This window comes from Nelumbo nucifera, chromosome 4 (assembly GCF_055504915.1).
Source record: "Nelumbo nucifera cultivar China Antique chromosome 4, China Antique-T2T, whole genome shotgun sequence".
Lineage (NCBI taxonomy): Eukaryota > Viridiplantae > Streptophyta > Magnoliopsida > Proteales > Nelumbonaceae > Nelumbo > Nelumbo nucifera.
Genome location: NC_142652.1, coordinates 85,539,932 through 85,560,371, shown reverse-complemented (window position 1 = coordinate 85,560,371; position 20,440 = coordinate 85,539,932). Strand labels below are relative to the sequence as shown.

At 38.4% G+C, this 20,440-nt stretch overlaps 1 protein-coding gene across 23 annotated transcripts in view; it reads left to right on the top strand.

Moving 5' to 3' along the window:
• LOC104585839 (uncharacterized) overlaps positions 1–20,440 on the top strand; it is a 145,736-nt gene that overhangs the window by 17,788 nt on the left and 107,508 nt on the right. For 13 of the 23 annotated variants that reach the window (XM_088903670.1, XM_088903668.1, XM_088903671.1 and 10 more), the window contains 3 exons: positions 2,167–2,270; positions 16,152–16,238; positions 19,288–19,334. In XM_088903670.1, coding sequence (XP_088759796.1) covers positions 2,189–2,270; positions 16,152–16,238; positions 19,288–19,334 — 216 coding nt within the window. In that variant the 5' untranslated portion in view covers positions 2,167–2,188. Of the gene's footprint in view, positions 1–2,166; positions 2,271–3,158; positions 3,409–12,971; positions 13,050–16,151; positions 16,239–19,287; positions 19,335–20,440 lie in introns of all 23 variants that reach the window. The other 10 variants (XM_088903680.1, XM_088903681.1, XM_088903679.1 and 7 more) reach the window with 8 other exon arrangements.

Sequence of the window (20,440 nt, the reverse complement as noted above, 5' to 3'; positions counted from 1 at the left end):
TAATCGAAACCGAATTGGTACCTTTGGTTTTTTAAAAACACCGAACCGAAACCGAACTGACTAGTTTGGTTAACCGATTTTTCGGTTCGGTTTTTTTTGCTCACCCCTAGGTTCTAGGGTCTACCTATGGAACTTGTTCTTTCTTTACCCCTCCTGCAAAAAAAAGGAACATGTTCTTTAAAAGTTTGATTTTCAATAATAATAAAATAATAGTTCAAGACTTACATTATCTTTATTGATTAAATTGAGTAATTTAATATGTATATTATCATAATATATTACTATATGGTTCATAACATATCATTATGATTTAAATTTTGTAACTATTACCTTTTACATTACTTATTATACACATTCAAATATTAAAATGAAAAAAAAATTAAACCACTTAAGTGACTTAATGGTCAAGTGAGACCCTGGCCTTTCTAACCAATAACCATGAGTTCTTGGGTTCAAATCTTCACACGCTCAAAGTACTTTGGGATTTATTTCAAGGCAAGTGCGGTTCTTCAGGCCATTTGGTAGGATAAACCCCTAGACCCTGGAATTAGCTTGGTTGGGGGTTCTACTTGTAACAGATTGCGTAGGGTCAGTTCAAGGTCGGTTCCAGGTAGAACCTACCCATTTGCTCACTAGTACTAAAAATAACATATACCTTTGCAAAATTAGAATTACCAAAGTGAAGAGGCGTTAAACAAGATGAAGAAGGAAAGTTGTTAGGACATGATGGTATCCCAAATTCCCAATAGAAGTGTCAAAAGGTATGGGTGAGTGAGGCTTATTATGGCTAAATAAACTATTTAATAATATAATCATAGCAAAAAGGATGCCAAATGAATGGGGAAAGAGCATTATGATGCCTATATTTAAAAACAAAGAAATATACAAAGTTCTAACAATTATAGTAGGATTAAACTCATGAGCCACACTAAAAAATTGAACAGAAGTTACAACATGAGAAAAGTAATATCAAAAAATCAATTTGGGTTTAATGACATGGAGATCAACCATCGAAGCCATCTTTCTGTTGAGATTATTGGTAGAGAAGCTAAGGGAAAAGAGGTGAGATCTTCATATGGTATTCATTGATCTAGAGAAAGCATATGATAGAGTCCCTAGAGAGATAATATGGTGGGTTTTGGAAAAGAAGCGAGTTAAAAATAGGTACATAGATCTAATTAAGCATATAAATGAGGGCGCAATAACTAATGTTGGAACACTTGTGGGAGAGACATTAAATTTCACAATTAAGGTGGGTCTTATGTGATAGGTGAATGCTACTTTGGCTAAAAGGAAAATTCTATAAAACATTTTAAGGCCAACAATGTTGTATGGAGAGGAGTGTCGGACAGTCAAGAAACAACGCATCCAAAAAATGAGTATGGCAGAATGAATGAATGAATGAAAGAAAAAATAGAAAGGACACGGTAAAAAATGAAGCCATTTGGACGAACCTAGGAGTAGCTCCAGTAGGTGATAAAATGAGAGAAATTAGGCCAAGATGGTTTGCTCACATGTATAGAAGACCATCTACAACACCCGTAAGAAGAAATGATCTATTACACCTTACAACTTGAAGGGGCTAGAAGAGCTAGATGCAGACTGAAAAGGACATGGGTTGAAGTGGTAGCAAATGATTTAAGCGCCCATAATTTAACAATAGATATGGGACTGAACAGAATGGAATGATGAAACAGGATTCATGTAGCCAACCCTATATAGTTGGTACGAGGATTGGATGCTGATGATGATCTGCGTGTATGTAGATTATTTTTTCTTTTTTTTATTTTATTTTTATGAGGGATAAAGGACTTGTGCATTGGGTGGATAGCAGTTTATTTTTTATGATTATTTTGAACTACTACTTCTTGTCTGAATCTATGTGATTTCATAAACTGTTTACATATTTGTTTAAATTTATATTATGTCATTTACATACATCATGGCATTTTTTATTTCTTGATCATGGCTGCTTTCAGATTGAAATATTTGATTGGTTTTCTTGGTAATCTGATGTCAATTTCTATCCTGTTATTTTCTGGAATTTGTTTAATCATTTGCTTCTTTTCTCCGGTTGTGCATATAGTTCTTGAACTTGATAGATTGTCTGACTTTTGAGCATTATTCTTGGTTGTGGAATTTGATATCCTTTGCTTTTCCTATTAGTGTATAGGTTACTCTGGATTCAATGGTATGTACACTTGGAAGAGGGAGAATGGCTGCCATCGTGAGGATTTTGGAAACCAGAAAATTCTCAGAAATTACAGCAGGTACCATAGGAAACTTTGAACTTTGTGTAAGATTATGTTTTGTGTGCTTTCTTTGTGTAACATGAAAATGACCATCACAAAAAACTCATCAGCTGCCTAACATAATACTCGCAAAGACCAAACTGTCACAGCCAAGCAAGCTAAGACCAATCTGAAACTTCTTAAAAGAGTCTGCTCTCACCCTCCTCAATATTCCAAATCATCAGATAAATCAACTCTAGCCTGCAATATGGATTCCTCCAGAATAGTATCAATTTATCAGAATATTTAGTCCTTAGATAATTTGAACTTCTTTATCAATCAATTTACTTACATCTGATTTTTTTTCTTATCCTGACAATCGTTCTCCTTCCAAGCACTATGATTTGGCTTATGCTGCTCCTTTCCTCTTCCATTGGTACTTCATCTACATCCATACCTTCAACCCCTTCTGAACATTCACCAAGTTGTACGAACATCAGAGAACAAAGGCAATCTTTGGCTACTTCAAACAATGAAACTTCCATCTCAATTTTCTTCAAGCTTTCTGTAGAGAACACTGGTGTGGTCCCCACAGTGTTCATATTGGCAGCAATATTTCTGTTAGTTATGACAGTTTTAATTGGTAGTTTTTTCAGTTAGTTATTTCAGCTTTATTATTAGTTATTTTTTTGTTCTATTTTCCATGTAACCAATAAGGGCAATTCAGCCATTTTACAATTAGTCAATAGTTATATAAATATTAAGAGTGGGTCGGCAGATGTTAAGACCTTCTCTCTCTCTTTTCTGAAACTCTCTTCGTGTGCTTCTTCTCTTCCTCTCTTCTCGTCTTCTCCTCTTCAATTCTTGCATCTTTTTTCTTTTTAAACTCAAGACAGATTGTAGTCTTGATTGACTACTTTGTATCAGAGCCGACCTAGGAGCTCTTATGCTAGTCTAATTAGGTCGACTACATGAGAACCTCCTAGGTTTGGAAGTTTTTCAACAAAGGAGGATCGGCTGATTCTTGGAGGTTACTGGTAGTGTGCGGCTGCTACTAAAGAAATTGTAGAAGTCTGGGAGAGTTCCAGTAGTCAGGAAGAATCAGAAGAAGCTTCGGATCTTCAAGATTAGGGTTTTGCATCAGCCAGAAGGTGGCGGCCAGAGATTTTTTCATAAAGTAAGTTTTTTTTCTTGCAATTGACTTTAGAAAAGATCATCTTGGTTTAGTCTGATAAGTGAGGCTGGAAAATCTTTGTTTTCCCCTATGTTTTCTCTAGGGTTTTGAGAGAAAACCCTAAAAATCAGAACTGTGGTTGGTTTCAGATAAGAATTTGAACTGGTTTCGTTCAGAATTCTCTTTTTTTTGTTCTTTGGAAGACCTAGGCCAGCTGTTATCAATTGTTTGGGTGTTGTTTCTCCTATTATAGTAGTTAAAAAAGGTTTTTTTATTAATTCTTGATCAAGAATGGAGTTCAAGAATCAAGGGGAAGGTGTTTTTGGGACTAGCAATTCTGGTAACATGTCTGAGAATACCTTTCAGATTACAACTGTTAAGTTTGATTTATCAAACTACTTAGAATGGGCTCAATCGGCCATGATGGCCATTGGGGGTAGGGGAAAACTGAGCTACTTGTTGGGAGATGTGAAAGAACCAACTAAGGAGGACCAAACTTATACCGAATGGGTTCAGGAGAACTATTTAGTTATGACATGGCTGTGCAACTCTATGCAGCCACATATCAGCCGAAACTATTTGTGGGCAAAAACAGCTAAGGAAATCTGGGATGTCATGAAAGAGACCTACTCCCAACTCCTTAATGTTGCTAGGGCTTATGAATTGAAATGTGGGGTTAACAACCTTAAGCAAGGAGAGAAACCAGTCTCGGTTTACTTCTCTACCTTGAAATGTTTGTGGCATGAATTTGACCACCTAGAAACACTTGAGTGAGAAAGTCAGAAGGATGCACAAACTCATAGAAAGCAGGTTGAGACTAATAGGGTTTTTGAGTTCCTAGCTGGTCTGAATCCTGAGTATGATATTGTGAGACATCAACTACTGACAAGAGACAGTGTGACTCTATCACAAGCTTACTCCTTAGTGCATAGTGAAGAGACTAGGAGAAAGGTTATGATGCAACATCAGCCCTTCCCACCAGCCTTGGCAGCAGTTAAACCTAAGTCTGGGGGTGATATGGAGAGGGATATAAAGAAGGAAGACAAGCGGGATCTAGTATGTGAACATTGCAAGAAGCCTAAGCATACTAAAGACATCTGTTGGAAGCTGCACCCTCATCTAGTTCCAACAAAACTCAGGAACAAAAAGGGTAATGCTAATATGGCTGTTAATACTGATTGTGCACCCTCATTGGGCACAAAAGGCACACCTTTAGACACCCTGGCTACTATCCGGGCTGCCCTGATTCAGTTGGAAAAGGAAGTTGGCAATTTAGCTCAATCATCTCAGTCGCCATCAGCTCCCACATCAGCTTTTGCTCATTCAGGTACTCGGGCCTCAACTTATCATGCTTCAGCTCTAGGTAATACTGAACATTGTTGGGTAATAGACTCAGGTGCATCTGATCATATGACTGGCTTGCCATCACTATTCACTACCTATCACTTATCTTCTATCAGAGATAAAGTGTCCATTACTGATGGCTCCCTTGTTCCCATTTCTGGCAAGGGAGACATCAAGTTGTCTAATGCCATTTCCTTATCTTCAGTTCTGCATGTTCCTAAGCTTAATACTAACTTGCTTTTAATCAGTAGCATTACAAAACATCAAAATTGTTCAGTAACCTTTTTCCCTGACCGATGTGTTTTTCAGGACTTGGAGACAAGGAAGGTGATTGAGACTGGTCGTGAGATGAATGGGATTTATCTGCTTCGAGAGAGTTCTCATCGGGAAGATAGTGAAGATAGGAAGTCTTTTGTTTCTCAGTCTGTTAGTCAGGTTATGCTTTGGCATAATCGGTTGGGTCATTTATCCTTTCGATCTTTGAAGAGTTTGTTTCCTAATTTATTTGAGTCTGTTTAGATGTCCAGTTTGAGATGTGAGAGTTGTGAGCTTGCAAAGCATTGTAGAACATCTTATTCATTGAGTAATAAAAGAAGTAATAATCCTTTTGATATTGTGCATATCGATGTTTGGGGTCCTTATCACATCACTGCTATGGGGGGATACAGATATTTCTTGTTGTTTGTTGATGACTATACCCGTTTTTCTTGGGTTTACCTTATGCATTCTCGAGATGAGGTTCCTGCTTTGACCCGAATCTTTCATCAGATGATTTTAACCCAATTTGGAGTCAAAATCAAAATCTTCAGATCCGATAGTGCGAAAGAATACTTTGCCAACCAATTAGCCTCTTATTTGCTTAATCATGAGATTCTTCACCAGAGTACTTGTCCTCATACACCACAGCAGAATGGGGTTGCTGAGAGGAAGAATAGGCACATATTGGAGGTGGCCAGAAGCTTCATGTTTAACTCCAATGTGCCTATTTGTTTTTGGGGAGATGCTATTCTTATAGTAGTATATCTCATCAACCGAGTTCCTTCACGGGTTCTTGACATGAAGCCTCCATTTACCATTCTATATCCTGATAAGACTTGTTTACTGTTCCCTTTAAAACCTTTGGTTGTTCTTGCTTTGTTCAGATTCTTGGACCTCATCGTTCCAAATTTGATCCTAAGGCCTCCAAATGTATTTTTCTCGGTTATGCACAAACTCAAAAGGGATATTACTGCTATGAACCCACTTATGGGAGAAGATTTGTCTCTATGGATGTTACTTTCTTTGAGGATGTACCCTATTATCCTAGAGTTTCTCCTCAGGGGGAGAGTAGTGAGTGTGGGGTTAACTCATCAGAAGTTCCTTTACCTATTCCATTGAGTGATGAGGAATGTAATGGGGAGGGTTGTCAGAAGTGCCGGGATTCAAGAGTCTATCACAGGTAGTGGAGGTAGGTTGATTTCGGTCATCAGCAGTCCAGGTCAGCCCCAATTCCTTCTGCGGATCCAGATCCAGGTACTACAATCCCGTTATCAGATCCAGGTTCCACTGAGATACCTTTCATTGTTGAGCCCTTACCTCCTTTGGATGACCTTGACCTCCCCATTGCAGTCTGTAAAGGCAAACGGCGTTGCACCACATCCACAGCCCACTGCATTTCCCAGTTCTCGTCCTATGATCACCTGTCCCCCTCTTATAGGTCCTTTCTCACATCCATTGTTGATATTTCTATCCCCAGAACAGTGCGGGAAGCCTTGTCAGTTCCTGAGTGGAAAGATGCAATGAAGGTTGAAATGGATGCTCTTTTGAGGAATAATACTTGGGAGCTAGTTGACCAGCCTAAAGGGAAGAAATCGGTTGGATGTAGATGGGTATTTACTGTGAAACATAATGCTGATGGTTTCATTGAAAGGTATAAGGCTCGACTAGTTGCAAAGGGATTTACTCAGACTTATGATATAGACTACTTGGAGACTTTTGCTCCAATAGCAAAGATGACCACTATTAGAGTTTTATTATTCCTTGCAGCTAGTTACTCTTGGCCCTTGTTCTAGATGGATGTTAAAAATGCCTTCTCAATGGAGACTTGCAGGAAGAAGTCTACATGTAGTTTTTTTTTTTTTTTTTTGGAAAAAGGTAAAGTAATTTTATTTCAATGAGAAAGCAAACTTCAACAAGACTCAGGCCAACTAGATCTTCCTGGGCCGAAAACATATTACAAGAACATTCATGATTTAGTACAAAGAAGGAGAGAAACATTATGACTTTTAAACTCCTCATTCACCGACACCCAGGAGCAAATCTTCCCCACCACTTTCTGCACAATCACATCCGGACTTTTTAATTGATTACAGAAAATTCTATGTTTCTTTCCATCCAAATGGACCAAAGAACAGCCTGTGGAATAGTATTCCAAACAAGCCTACCTTTCTTGCTAAGACCCTCCAATCTCCAACTCATAAACAGCTCCTTCACAGACTTAGGCATGGCCCAACACACCTCTAGTTTCTTGAAGAAATGTCCCCAGATTGAAGAGGAAATCAGACAGTGAATGCACAAATGATCTATAGATTCAGCACCCATGCTGCATAAAACACAGGAGGGATCAGGAATCTAAACACCCCTTCTCTCCAAGTTGACCCTAGTTAAACATTTATTCAAAACCATTGTCCAAACTAGGAAATTAACCTTGGAGGGACAGGTGGAGTTCCAAATCTGCCCATCCGGGAAGTTCTCCTGACCTGAGCTGCACATCTTAAGGAAAAGGGATTTAATTGTGAATCTACCATCTGCATTCCGCTTCCAAGTCCATTCATCTTCCATACTCATGTCAATTCTCTGATTTTGAATCTGCCCCAACAGACCTACATACTCCTCCACTTCCCAGTCTAGCAAATTCCTCCTACATAGGGGAGTCCAAGTAAAGGAGCCCCAGAGGTACTAATGTTATCAGCAACTGAAGAATCTTGATTCACTGCAATTTGGAACAGCTGGGGAAAAGCATCAGCCAAGGGACCTTCCTCACACCAGGAATCCTTCCAAAACTTAAATCTATCCCCTTTTCCAACTTTAAACTTGACCCCGTTCATGAAAATAGTACTGACCTTAGAAATACCAGCCCAGAGAGAGCTACCCCCAAATGAAAGGGGATCAAGAGTTTTCCAATTTCCCCAATCCACACCATACTTAGCCGCAATGAGGCACCTCGACCAAGCATTTCTCTCATAAGCAAATCTCCATATCCATTTGCTAAGAAGAGCAACATTGAAATTTTTCACTTTCCTAATTCCCAAACCACCCTTCTCCTTAGGCTTACACACTTGCTCCCACTTAACAATGTGAATTTTCTTCTCATCCTCCCAACCCCTCCATAAGAAGTTCCTTTGAAGCTGTTCCAACCTCTTTGCAATTTTATTTGGAATTGGAAAAAGAGAGAAATTGTGTTGGGAGGTTGGATAGGGAGCTCTTAATCAATGTAACCCTACCACCAAAAGATAAATATTTAGCCTTCCAAAGAGCCAACCTCTTCTCCATTCTCTCAATGATTGGGCACCAGATTGAAGAAGAGGAACATTTAGCCCCAAGAGGCAGCCCCAAATACTTAACCGGAAGGAGCTCCATATGGCAGACCATTATCTGTGCACAATCCTCCAAATTTAAAACTTGACCCACTGGGATGATCTTACTTTTGCTCAGATTGAATTTGAGACCCGTAACCACTTCAAACCAACTCAGAATTCCAAGAACTGTTTCCAACTGAGGCAGAGATGCATCCGTAAAGCAGAGGGTATCATCAACAAACTGAAGAATATTAACTTTCTCTTTACCTGGAGAGATAGCAAACCCATTCCATAATCCCGATTCTGCAGCCTTCTTACTAAAAAGAGTGAGGATTTCCATAACACAGATGAACAGCAAGGGTGACAGAGGATCTCCCTGTCTCAGCTTCCTTGAACTACCAAAGAAACCCGTGGATTGCCCATTAATTAGGATTGAAAATTTAGAGGTCTTAGTACAAACACTAACCCAGTTTCTCCATTTCTGGCTTGCCTCTTGGATTTTATGATGCAGAAACAAGAAAGAAGGTTTGCCGGTTGAATAAAGCCTTGTATGGACTAAAACAGTCCCCCAGAGCTTGGTTTGATAGATTTAGACAAGCCCTTGAAAAATTCGGCTATGTATAGGCCCGGTCAGACCATACATTGTTCATTAAGAAAGTGGACTCTTCCTTGACCTTGCTTGCTGTATATGTGGATGATATTGTTGTGATAGGGAATGATAATAGTGAGATTGAGTCTCTCAAACAACTCCTTCATCAAGAGTTTGAGGTGAAAGATCTGGGAGAGCTACGATACTTCTTGGGTATCGAGGTAGCTAGATCTAAACATGGGATTTTTGTTTCTCAAAGAAAGTATGTTCTAGATCTATTGGAAGAAACTGGAAAGTTAGGTGTTAAGCTTGTAGATACACCTATTGAACAGAATCACAAGATCAGTGCAGAGGGTGGAGAGCCACTTGAAGATAAAACTATGTTCCAATGGTTAGTTGGAAAACTCTATCTTTGTCTCACACGACCGAACATCAATTATGCGGTCAGCGTTGTCAGCCAGTATATGCACTATCCTAGAACTACTCACTTACTTGCAGTTGAGAGGATATTAGCATATTTGAAGAGGTGCCCAAGTAGAGGTATACTATTCAAGAATAATGATCACATGAAGATAGGGATTTATATAGATGCTGATTGGGCTGGAAGTGTTGATGATAGAAGGTCTACCTCTGGATATTGTGCTTTTGTAGGAGGTAACCTGGTCTCCTGGAGGAGTAAGAAACAAAGTGTAGTTTCTCGTTCTAGTGCAGAAGCTGAATTCTGAGATTCTATGGTTGAAATCACTATTTGAGGAGTTGGGTATTGCTTATGAGAAGCCCTTGATGCTGTATTGTGATAATCAGGTTGCTACTAATATAGCTCATAATCCAGTACAGCAAGACAGAATTAAGCATATTGAAGTAGACCGACATTTTGTCAGAGAAAGGGTTTCATCTCAAGAAGTGTGTCTTCTGTATATCACCTCCAGCATGCAGCTCGCAGATCTTCTCACCAAGGCTGTTCCAAGGAAGAAGTTAGAGGCAGACCTATGCAAATTGGGAATGACAAATATCTATTCCCAACTTGAGGGGGAGTGTAGAGAACATTGATGTGGACCCCACTGATGTGGTCCCCACAGTGTTCGTATGGCAGAAATATTTCTGTTAGTTATGACAGTGTTAGTTGGTAGTTTTTTCAGTTAGTTATTTCAGCTTTATTATTAGTTATTTTTTTTGTTCTATTTGCCATGTATGCAATAAGGGCAATTCAGCCATTTTACAATTAGTCAATAGTTATATAAATATTAAGAGTGGGTCGGCAGATGTTAAGACCTTCCCTCTCTCTTGTCTGAATCTCTCTTCGTGTGCTTCTTCTCTTCCTCTCTTCTCTTCTTCTCCTCTTCAATTCTTGCATCTTTTTTTTTTTAAACTCAAGACAGATTGTAGTCTTGATCGACTACTCTTTCTCCTCTGGTTTTGAACTCCTGGAACCTAACCAACATTAACAAAATTTGAGGCTTCAAAAGAATTTCAACCTAAAGGCATCTCAAAAGCGTCTTCTGCATTGTTTCCTGAAAGAAACTCAGGGTTGTGTTGCTACCTTTTAACCTCTTCTTCTTGTATACCCTCTTAAAACTTGCATAATGGCCAGTTCTCGATAATCTGATCTTCAAGTGGTCAAAAGCATTGGATACCCACATAGTTTGCAATTCCGATACTAATGGACATTTTGTCATGTAGAGATGGAGAAATTTTGGAGTTATTTTGCTAAGATATTTGGAAAATCTAAAATAATCAGTTAAGTTATTTTTAGAAACATGGAATTAGTTATCAAAGCCTTCAAGGGACAACCTTTTGCGTTAAGGAATGTTGTTGGACTCAGCAGACCGTGTTTTGTGTGAAGGGTACTTGGAATCAGTAAAGCATCTTTTGTTATTGTTAGAATCGACAGTACAGGGGCAGTTTGGTCATTTATCTATTTAATTAAGGTTAAGTTGTCTGGATTTAAGTTATGTGTCCCATACTTAATGAGGGACAGATTTGTCTTTTGTAATCTAATACAAAGAGTAAATATAAGGTGGGTCGGCTGAGAGGAATTGACTTTTCCTCTTCTCAGACTGAACCCTTTCTTCTTCTTCTTCTTTCCTTCTTACTTATCTCAGACCTAGGACTGAACTAGTGTTAATTGAATCATTCACATGGTATCGGAGTACTAGAAAATCAGTGTAGAACTCAGTTTTTTTTTCTTCTTTCCTTTCTCCTAGGATTGCCATATCACAACTTTTTGAAATAACTCCCAAACTAATTGAGGGATTGATAAGGGACCAAAAAAGGAGTGGTCATTTTTCCTTCTTGGAGGTAACTATGCCTCCAGTTGCTGTGATGGTGGTCGTTGTGGTAGTTTGCTAGAAACCCTCTAATCGATGACTCGAAGAGGGCTGGTTGTGGACAGGTGTGAACAAAACCCTCTAGTCGGCCGTTAGTGTAGTCTGTTCTCTCTCTTTTGGACTGCATTTCATCCATGTGGCAGTGTTGATTGATAGGTATGCGTATGGACCGTTTTTCTCTCTGTTTATGTCTGAATATGTGTGGTAACAGTAGGGTTTTCTGGTGCTGAACCTATGACAGCAACAGTGTCGTAACAATAGTGTTTTATTGTGTCGTGTGTGGTGTAGTGCTGAGTAGTGAAGGGTGACTTTTGTATCTTGTAGTTGGACTTTTTTTTATAGTGTGTGGTGATTTTGTTATAATAGAAATAGCTGGAGAGGGATGTGATAATAAGACTGGTGTTATGATTTCCCCTGATTACCTAAATGTTCAAATGACCTCTATCAAATTAAATGTATAAATGGTGAGAACTATGTGCCATGTGCTAAATCAGTGGAAGTGTTCTTGAGAGACAAGAAGAAGGTGAAACATGTGAGGGAGGAGAAACCCTCTTTGACTCTCCAGGTTTAGTGAGCGGGAATAGGAGGATGCATAGATTATGACCTAGTTATGGAATAGCATAGAGCCTAAAATTAGAGTGAATTTTATGTTCTTGGATATAACTAAGGAGAAATGGGACCATGCTAAGAAACTTTATTCTGGCCAAGATAACACTACTAGAGTGTACGAATTTTATCAGGAGTACTTTAACCTGAAGCAGGGAAATCAAAGTCTAGAAGAGTACTATGCAAGCATGAGAAACCTTCGTAATGAGCTTAATGTATATCACCCTTTTACTCTGGATGTTAAAATTCAGCAGCAACAATGAGAACAACTTGATGTGACAAAGTTTTTAGTGGATTTAAAATCTGAATATGAACCTGTTTGAGCAAAAATATTAGGCGGATCTGCTCTCCCCTCTCTTGAGGAGGTGTTTGCCCATTCTGGAGGATTTCTATTGAACCTACGAAGCCTTCTTCTCTCTCGGACAGGTTTGGTTTTGTGGTGGCGAGAGGGGGAGGCGTGGATTTTCAGGGACCCAAGTGGTCCTATGTTCAATTGTACTGGTGGTCGTAGTGGAGGTTGAGATTCAGGGGGAGGTCGTGGTAGATGACGGAGTACTAGTCCTAGGAGGTGCACATACTGCGGATTAGAGGGGCATACTATTAACTTCTGTTATGATTTACATGGTCCACCCAACACTTGGGCCTATCATGCCGTGACTAGTGGTGGTGGTATGGTCAGTGAGAACCAGTAGGCTGATCAGACACTCTCCACATCTATAGGTGCTTCTGGGAAGGAAATGGTGAGTGTCCCACATGAGGAGTATGAGAAGTTTCTTTAGACATCATCTCAGTAGAACACCACTACTCTTGCACATTCAATGATGGCTTGCTTGGCATCCAAACCCTCACCATGGATTATTGACTATGGAGCCTCTGATCATATGATTGGGATTCCAGGTGTGTTTTATTCACTTTCTCAGTCTTCGACATCCCGAATAGTTACCCTTGCTAATGGTTCTACCTCCTTTTTTTTTGTTTAATACCTCTCCCATTTGTGGTGTTGGTGATGTTGATCTCACTTATTTAACTTTATCCTTTGTCTTATATGTACCCAAATTTCCCTTTAACCTCATGTCTGTTAGTAGATTAACCAATTCATTTAGTTGTTCTTTAACCTTTTATCCCTCTTCTTGTGTGTTTCAGGATCTCAAGACAGGGATGAAGATTGGTGGAGGGCATGAGGCAGGTGGATTGTATTACCTTGATGGTGGTGGTTTGAAAGTAACTCTTCAGTCCTCTCTTACTCCTCTTCAGTGGCATTGCGGACTTTGTCATTTGTCGCTCAAGGCCCTAAAGTTACTGGTTCCGTCTTTAAGTCATCTTTCATTGTGGGATTGTGAGTCGTGTCAGCTTGGGGAACACCATAAAGTCTCTTTTAGTTGTGTCAACAGGTGGGTTGTATTACCTTGATGGTGGTGGTCCGAAAGTAGGTCTTCAGTCCTCTCTTACTCCTCTCTAGAGGCATTGTAGACTTGGTCATCCGTCGCTCAAGGCCCTGAATTTACTGGTTTTGTCTTTAAGTCATCTTTCACCGTTGGATTGCGAGTTGTGTTAGCTTGGGAAACACCAGAGTCTCTTTTAGTCCTAGAGTTGATAGTCATGTTTTGAATCATTTTTCTTTAGTTCATACAGATGTTTGGGGTCTAAATAAAGTAGTGTCGTACAATGGCTACAAGTACTTTGTAATTTTTGTTGATGATTATTCAAGGATGACACGACTTTATCTTATGAAAGACAGAAGTGAATTGTTATCTATTTTGTAAAAGTTTCATGCTGAAATTCATACCCAGTTTGATGTTCATATTAAAATTCTTCACTCGGACAATGCAAAAGAATACACCTCAACACCATTTCAGCAATAATTAGAGCACCACAGGTTAATTCACCAAACTTCTTGTTCTTATACCCCACAACAGAAGAACCGACACTTACTTAAAGCTGCTCGGTCTATTATGCTTGATATGAATGTTCCAAAGCTTTTTTGGAGTGATGCTGTACTTACATCATGTTTTCTCATCAATCGGATGGCCCATGTCTATCCTTGGAAGTTGGTCAATAGTAATGGAAGTTATTTGAGGCTGGATGAGGCAATAAGGGAAGGTAGAAGACAGGTCATTTGTTTCCTAGAAGGAAGAAAAAAGGAAGAGTTGGGTTGCAGTCGCTGAGGCGTTGCAGGAGTTTGAAGTGAGATGTTGGATGAAAAAAGAAAACTTGAAGGGGCTGGGGAAAGAGAAGATGGTTCAAGGCACAAAGGGTCAAGAGAAGAAGCAGGAAGTGATGGTGGGAGGTTTTGATTGTGTTCCTAGGCTTGTGGTGGGAGGTTGGAAGGGGACTGGAATAAGAGGATGACTGTGGAAGCGAAGAAGAAAGTTTCTGATTGGAATAGGGTCCTCATTGATGCAGAATCCCAATGAAGGAACCGGCTATGCTCATACCTTTTAAAGATAGTAAAGCTGTGCTGGATTTAGGGAAGTTTAAGGCAGAGGTTTTGAATGTTGAAACGATGGAAGGTATGGTTACTATGACGAACTGGACACCATCTTGCAATGAAATATTAATCTGTGAGACCCTGAAGATATTTGGTCTTCCTTTTAATATGTGGCTGGATCACGTCTTCGATCAGTTAGCAGCAGTTTGTGGAGGAACTGTTTGAAGATGTTTACACAGTTGACCTCTGTGCGGTGAAGATGAGAATTGCTGGCACCTAACCAGATAGGCTTCCTCGTTTGATTGATATCTTTGATGGAGGGAGATGGTGGAAGCTTTGGGTGGAGTTGGAAGCTGAAGAGTCTTGTTGGTCTGGACGGAAAGAGGTTGAAGACAATGCTGAGTGGATTTGGTGGAATTCACATTGTACAAATAAAGTGGAAGGGATGAAGGAAGTGGGAGAGAATGAAGTGGCTGCAGGGGTTAAGTGGTTGAGGCTAAATAAATTGCTGGTCATGTTCCAAAAAAGATTTTAATAATGCTGAGATATAGCAGGGGGAGTCTGGAAAAAAAGGAAGAGAAGGTGAACAGGCGTCTTGGAAGAAAGAGGGTCATTTACATTTGGCTAGGCCCGTTGATAATTGCCCAACACGTGATGGCATTGGGGAGCACGTGGGCAAAATAGAAGAGGATAACCCGGAAGAGAAATATTCAAATTTAGGACAGGTCTTTAATGGTGGGCCCAAGAGATTCAAGTCTATTAGTTTTGGGCTGAAGAATGGGCCCAGTGATATTGGAGGGGTTGTCCAAGATTTAAAGAATTCTTATTGGATTGAACAAAATGATGGATACAAAACTACTAAATCAGGTAGGTCGATAGTGATGCAAGGGACGAAGAGGGGTTGATAGAGAAGGAGGTCATAGAAGAGGTGGTTCACGATGCCGATGAATTCTTCTGGAAAAAGCAATGTTCTTCCCTAAAAAGAATATTTTATCGATTACAGAGAAGATTGACAAGGAAGAAAAGAGATCTGTGGAAGAGAAGGAACAAGTTCACGTTGATTCTGAAGACAAAGTTCCTCAACAGAAGAAAGGAGAGAACAAACCGTCAAGAAGTAGAGATGATTGGAGTTGTAGGGTCAGATGAAACAAGAGAAGAGGAAGAGTTGGGAAGGGACAGAGGAGGAAAAGGGAATAATGGTTTAGTGGAGGAGAAAGAAAGGGAGAAAGGAGCAGGGAATGAGGGAGGGGGAAGTAAGAGCTGGGGTGGGGTTAGAAAGTACAAAAGGAAAATATAAAGAACTTTTCTCTTGGAAGAAAACAGAGAAGTAGGCTTCAAGAAATACAAGGGCTGAACCCTTATTTTTGTTATAGGAAAAGAAGAAAAAAAGTAGTAGTAGAAAATGTGTTGATTAGACAAAATTTTAAGTTCTTCCTTGCTTATTGGTTCAGGTTTTAAAGTCTTTGAGGGTTCAATACAGCATTTAGCAATGTTTGTATTGATTAAACCCTAACAAATATGAAAATAATAAAAAGAAATTAGTATATAAACGCACAAAATGAATATTTTAGTTTAATAGTGCCTGTTTTATAATTATAATGTAAAAAAATAAAGAATAAAAAAGTATTTTATAATACATAGTACAAAACTGCTTGGTGATTAGGCGAGGCGAGCCTCAAAGGGCGCCTTGTCGCCTAGGCGTCGCCTTGACAACTATGGTATCAATATTTACTGTTGCTTATGAACAAAGTAATTAAGTGCTTTCTTTGCAATGGAACTTCTTATTAAATTCTCTAGAGTCGACTTGAAAAGTTATACTTTATTTCCTATAATATAAATGATTTCTTTTTTATTGATATATACATCTGCTCCATTGTCTTGCACCTCTTTTACAGAGGAAGCTAGCCATGAGAAATTAGCTGCTCAATCCATTCATAGAGAGTTACGTGAGGCAGATGAGGCAAACTTGCTTGAAGAAGAAGGTAATGTTGCAATTCTTTCTTCAGATGACAATTTTCTTATGCATGATTAGTGCTGTAGAGTGTTTGTTGAGAAGGATTGCAAGTGCTATATTTCATCACATATAAAATCTAGAAATATGGTAATAAATATCCTGGATAACTCAAAATATCATCATCATCCACACCTTATCCCAACTATATAGGGTTGGCTACTTGTGTCATGTAAATATCCTGGATAACTCAAAAATATCTTATATGATTTATCTTCTATAGTTCTAGGAGTCATGTCTTGGAAACAACCTCTCTGTATGTGCAGGGGTAAGGCTGTGTACATCTATCCCTCCTCAGACCCCACATTGGCGGGAGCCTCGTGCACATGGCAGCCCTTTTTGGTTCTAGGAGTTTTGTGAAGAAACTCAAATCATCACATATGGGGCCTACATTAATTCATGGTTATGAATCCTTTTTGTTGGAAGTTCTGTATTGTTTTTGCATTTTCATAGTCATTTTCTTGCAAGACCTTCACTATTTTGATGAGTTAACATCATTTCATTATAGGGCATTCTATTTTAGTTGCATGTGCTTTGACTAAGATTCTCAAGTAATATCTTCGGGCATTAGGTGTTTGAGTGGGACTCTTACACTAGGGGGATCTAATGACCCATTTCCTTATAAACCTGAGACATTCCAAATCATGGGGAACCTGGTTATCTCATTTATATGGTTGATACGTGTATGATTACTATTAGGTAGGGTGGTAACATCTCAGCCATTGGTATTGTTACTTTATACCTACATGTTGGTATGTGCTGGATATATACCAATGCTGTGTGGTACAGTGAGACATTGATAATGTTAATTATCGGTAGCTGTTGTTCACTCGTGCAAAAACAACATTTAGTCCTTAGGTGGAAGTGATCCTAAGGTCTGGGCCATGTTGCATGGCACCCCACCATTGAGGGGACTTGTGTCCAACTCTCCAAAATATTATGGGACTCGTCTATAGTATAATTCAGGCAGATTGCTAAAATGCCTGCCACATTGACTCTCCAGAATTACTAATGCTTGCTTTAAATGCTTCTGTGTAACAATAATCCAACCATTTAGGGGGTCTTCTTTTCATGGTTATGTTTGTGTTTCATCTGGTTCACAAACACAATGGCATGGTTCAAAAAGAATGCTGATGTGGCCAAGTAATCCTGTGCATCTTGGGCCATATTCCTATTTTGTATAATTTTTTTGATCAGTAGGTCCCATATTGTATAAAATGCAACATATATTTTCTACATGTGACAAAATATATAATTATATATATTTCTTGACATATTATATATATATATATTTTCACATAGTGAATATTTTTTTACATATTATATTTTATTTTTAACATATATATATATATCTTTTAACATGTTACATATTATTGTTAACATAGGATAAATAAATGGCGGTATGATCAAGGTTGAATGTTGGTAGATGAATTGCTTCTATACATGTGAGCCACACATAAAAGCTGACAATGTGTTGAGTTCGAAAAAAGAACCATGAGCAGAGTGGTGGTTCTAGTTCTCTGTGATTCAGAACACAACCACAACCATTCTTAGTAGAATGCCTATGATGGTTCAAAACCAATATTTCCATTTTCAAAAAAGAGGTGCTATGGTTCTGAAACACAACCACCCTTTTCTTGAACCACGAACTGAGCACCACCTTAAACTGTCCAATAGGGCACTTTGGTATTTGCACTTCTAATTTATACATAGCTTAGGTTCCTATTTTTTGTTGGGCCTTTCCTAATTGACATCAGAATTAGGGGAACAATGAAAAACTAGTATGGCCAGTGCAAGTAGGCATTGACTGAGTTTAACTTGTCAATTAAAAAATAATTTAACTCTTTAAGTTGTTATGCTTGTATAGATCTATAAATTATAAAAATAATATAAAAAATCATAATATTTAATATTTATAATAAATGTTATTTATATGAAATGTGTCCATGCATCCTTCCTTTGTTGGGTTCACTGAGTTGGACTCCTAGACATGTTTCAGATTCCAACTCCGTGACTGAGTCCATGAAACAATGGTTTTGGGAATGTTCAATAAGAAACCAAGTTGCCACATCATTTTGCACGAAACGGTTGCTCCAGCACTTTGCAAGAAAGGATTGCAAATTTGTTATTGGGTCTTTTTGCAATTAGGAAACTACTTCTAATCCTGATCCTTGGTTAGGAGTACTTTTTAAAGATTCCAGTCCATGGCTTAACAGAAGAGCTTTCTTATGCAAATGGACACCTGAGCTATTAGAAACTCTTAAGGGAATCTCACACTCTCATGCATCTATTATGTGGCTTTTATACACCTAGAAAGCCAATTGCTCCCGGAGATGGTGAAGAGCAAAAGAAGTTCAGAAACTTTTTTTTTTTGGTTTAAGAGCTACTAATAGACATTGCCTTCAAAACTTGGGAGACCAAGGAAGCAGAGCCATTTCTTCGACCAAGTGTGTCATATTTCTGGTTTGTTTAGATCCAATGGAAACATAGGGAGTGCATGTTAATTGCTTTGCAATTTTCACTGGTCTTATCAAATCTCCTATAGCTTCCTTTATTTATAAATTATCATATGGTAAAAGAAGAATAAAATATTGTCACACAATTATAATTTATGTTTTTATGTACATTCAGAAGAAATTAAACATCTACCATATCCCTTGTGTTTGATATGTAGTTGGATTTCCAATATGGTGAGCTTTCTAAGTATCCTGTATCCATGTCTCATGATGCTTGCTGGGATTTTGTTTCATGGTTGGTTTCTTCATTTGAGTGGAGTGCCATTTTGACTAAAAGTGAAGAATGTCATAAAATGAAGTGGGAGTTTCTCAATATGTAATAGAAGCCATTTTGCCATTGTGCATGCATGCTTGTGTGGCACTAGTAATTTGTATTCATGCTTGTAGTACTTTTAGTAATTCATTATTTGATGTTGATGGCTTGACGTCTGTGAGATGCATATATGATACCTCAGTTATCAATCGCTTTACAAAATCTTCTGTTTCTGTTTTTCTTTCTGTCAGATATGCATGTATTTGATTGTAAGCCAATGGCAGATCCTCTACATCTGGTAATGTTTGAAGAAATTTAATTTTTGACATACAAAAAAAGAGAAATTTATTTTTGTTGGGTTCATTAACACTTTCAACCAGTCATTTGGCACTTATTTTTTCCCAGCATCGTGTTCTTCCATGTGTCCATTATATGATATTTTCCCTATGTTACTAGGGATCTTGTTAGTTGTTTCTATCTATTCTGTCACTACCCTGTTAGAACATCTTTTTGTACAAAATTCCAAGTGGGGATGCAAATGGATCGGTACGAATTCAGATTGGGGTATATCTGATTTGATTTGATAAGAAAATTGTATAGATCCGAATTTGATAACAACCTAATGGATATTATATTTAGATATTTGAATTCAATTCAATAACATTGTCAGATATCTGATTTGAATTCGATTCGAATCCATGATTGATATTTTTGTCAAGAAATTGAAACACAATTTTAGAAAAAAAATGAGAAGTGACATCTAAAACAGAGAGCCTTTTGAAATTTGAAGCAAAGAAAAACTCATTAATAGAGAACCTTGTAGCTGGAAATGGGCGACGGTTGTAGACCTCACCTGCAATAGTCTGAAATAAAGAAAAGATAAAAAAAAAGAAAAGAAGAAGAAGAATGGAGAAGATGGAAGAGAGAGGAAGTAATGGAGGAAGATGATGGAAGAAAGGGAAGGAAGAAGAGAGAGTCGTTTGATTCTAGGGTTCTTAACCAATGTATAACTCTAGTTTATATACTCATTTTTCCTTTGTTGACTTTTGGAGAAGTTAATAACATGTCCTCTAAGAAAAATAAATTTGTAGCAGTTTGGGCACCTCCTCCGGAAGGTTTTCTTAAACTGAATTTTGATGAGAGCAGCTTCAATCTGGGATTGTTGGGGATTGGAGTCTTGAGAACTGAGGTGAGCAATATCTTATCACTTGTTTCAGGCCCGGTGGGAGTAGGTTGTAGAGAACATTGATGTGGGCCCCACAGCTGTGATCCCACTCTGTCCGTAGGGTAGAATGTATCTAGTCACAGCTGTGGTTATTTTACTATTCTATTATTTCTACTTTCAGTTCTATATTGTTTGTTATTTGTTAGTAGTTATGATGTAAACACCAAGGGCAGATATGT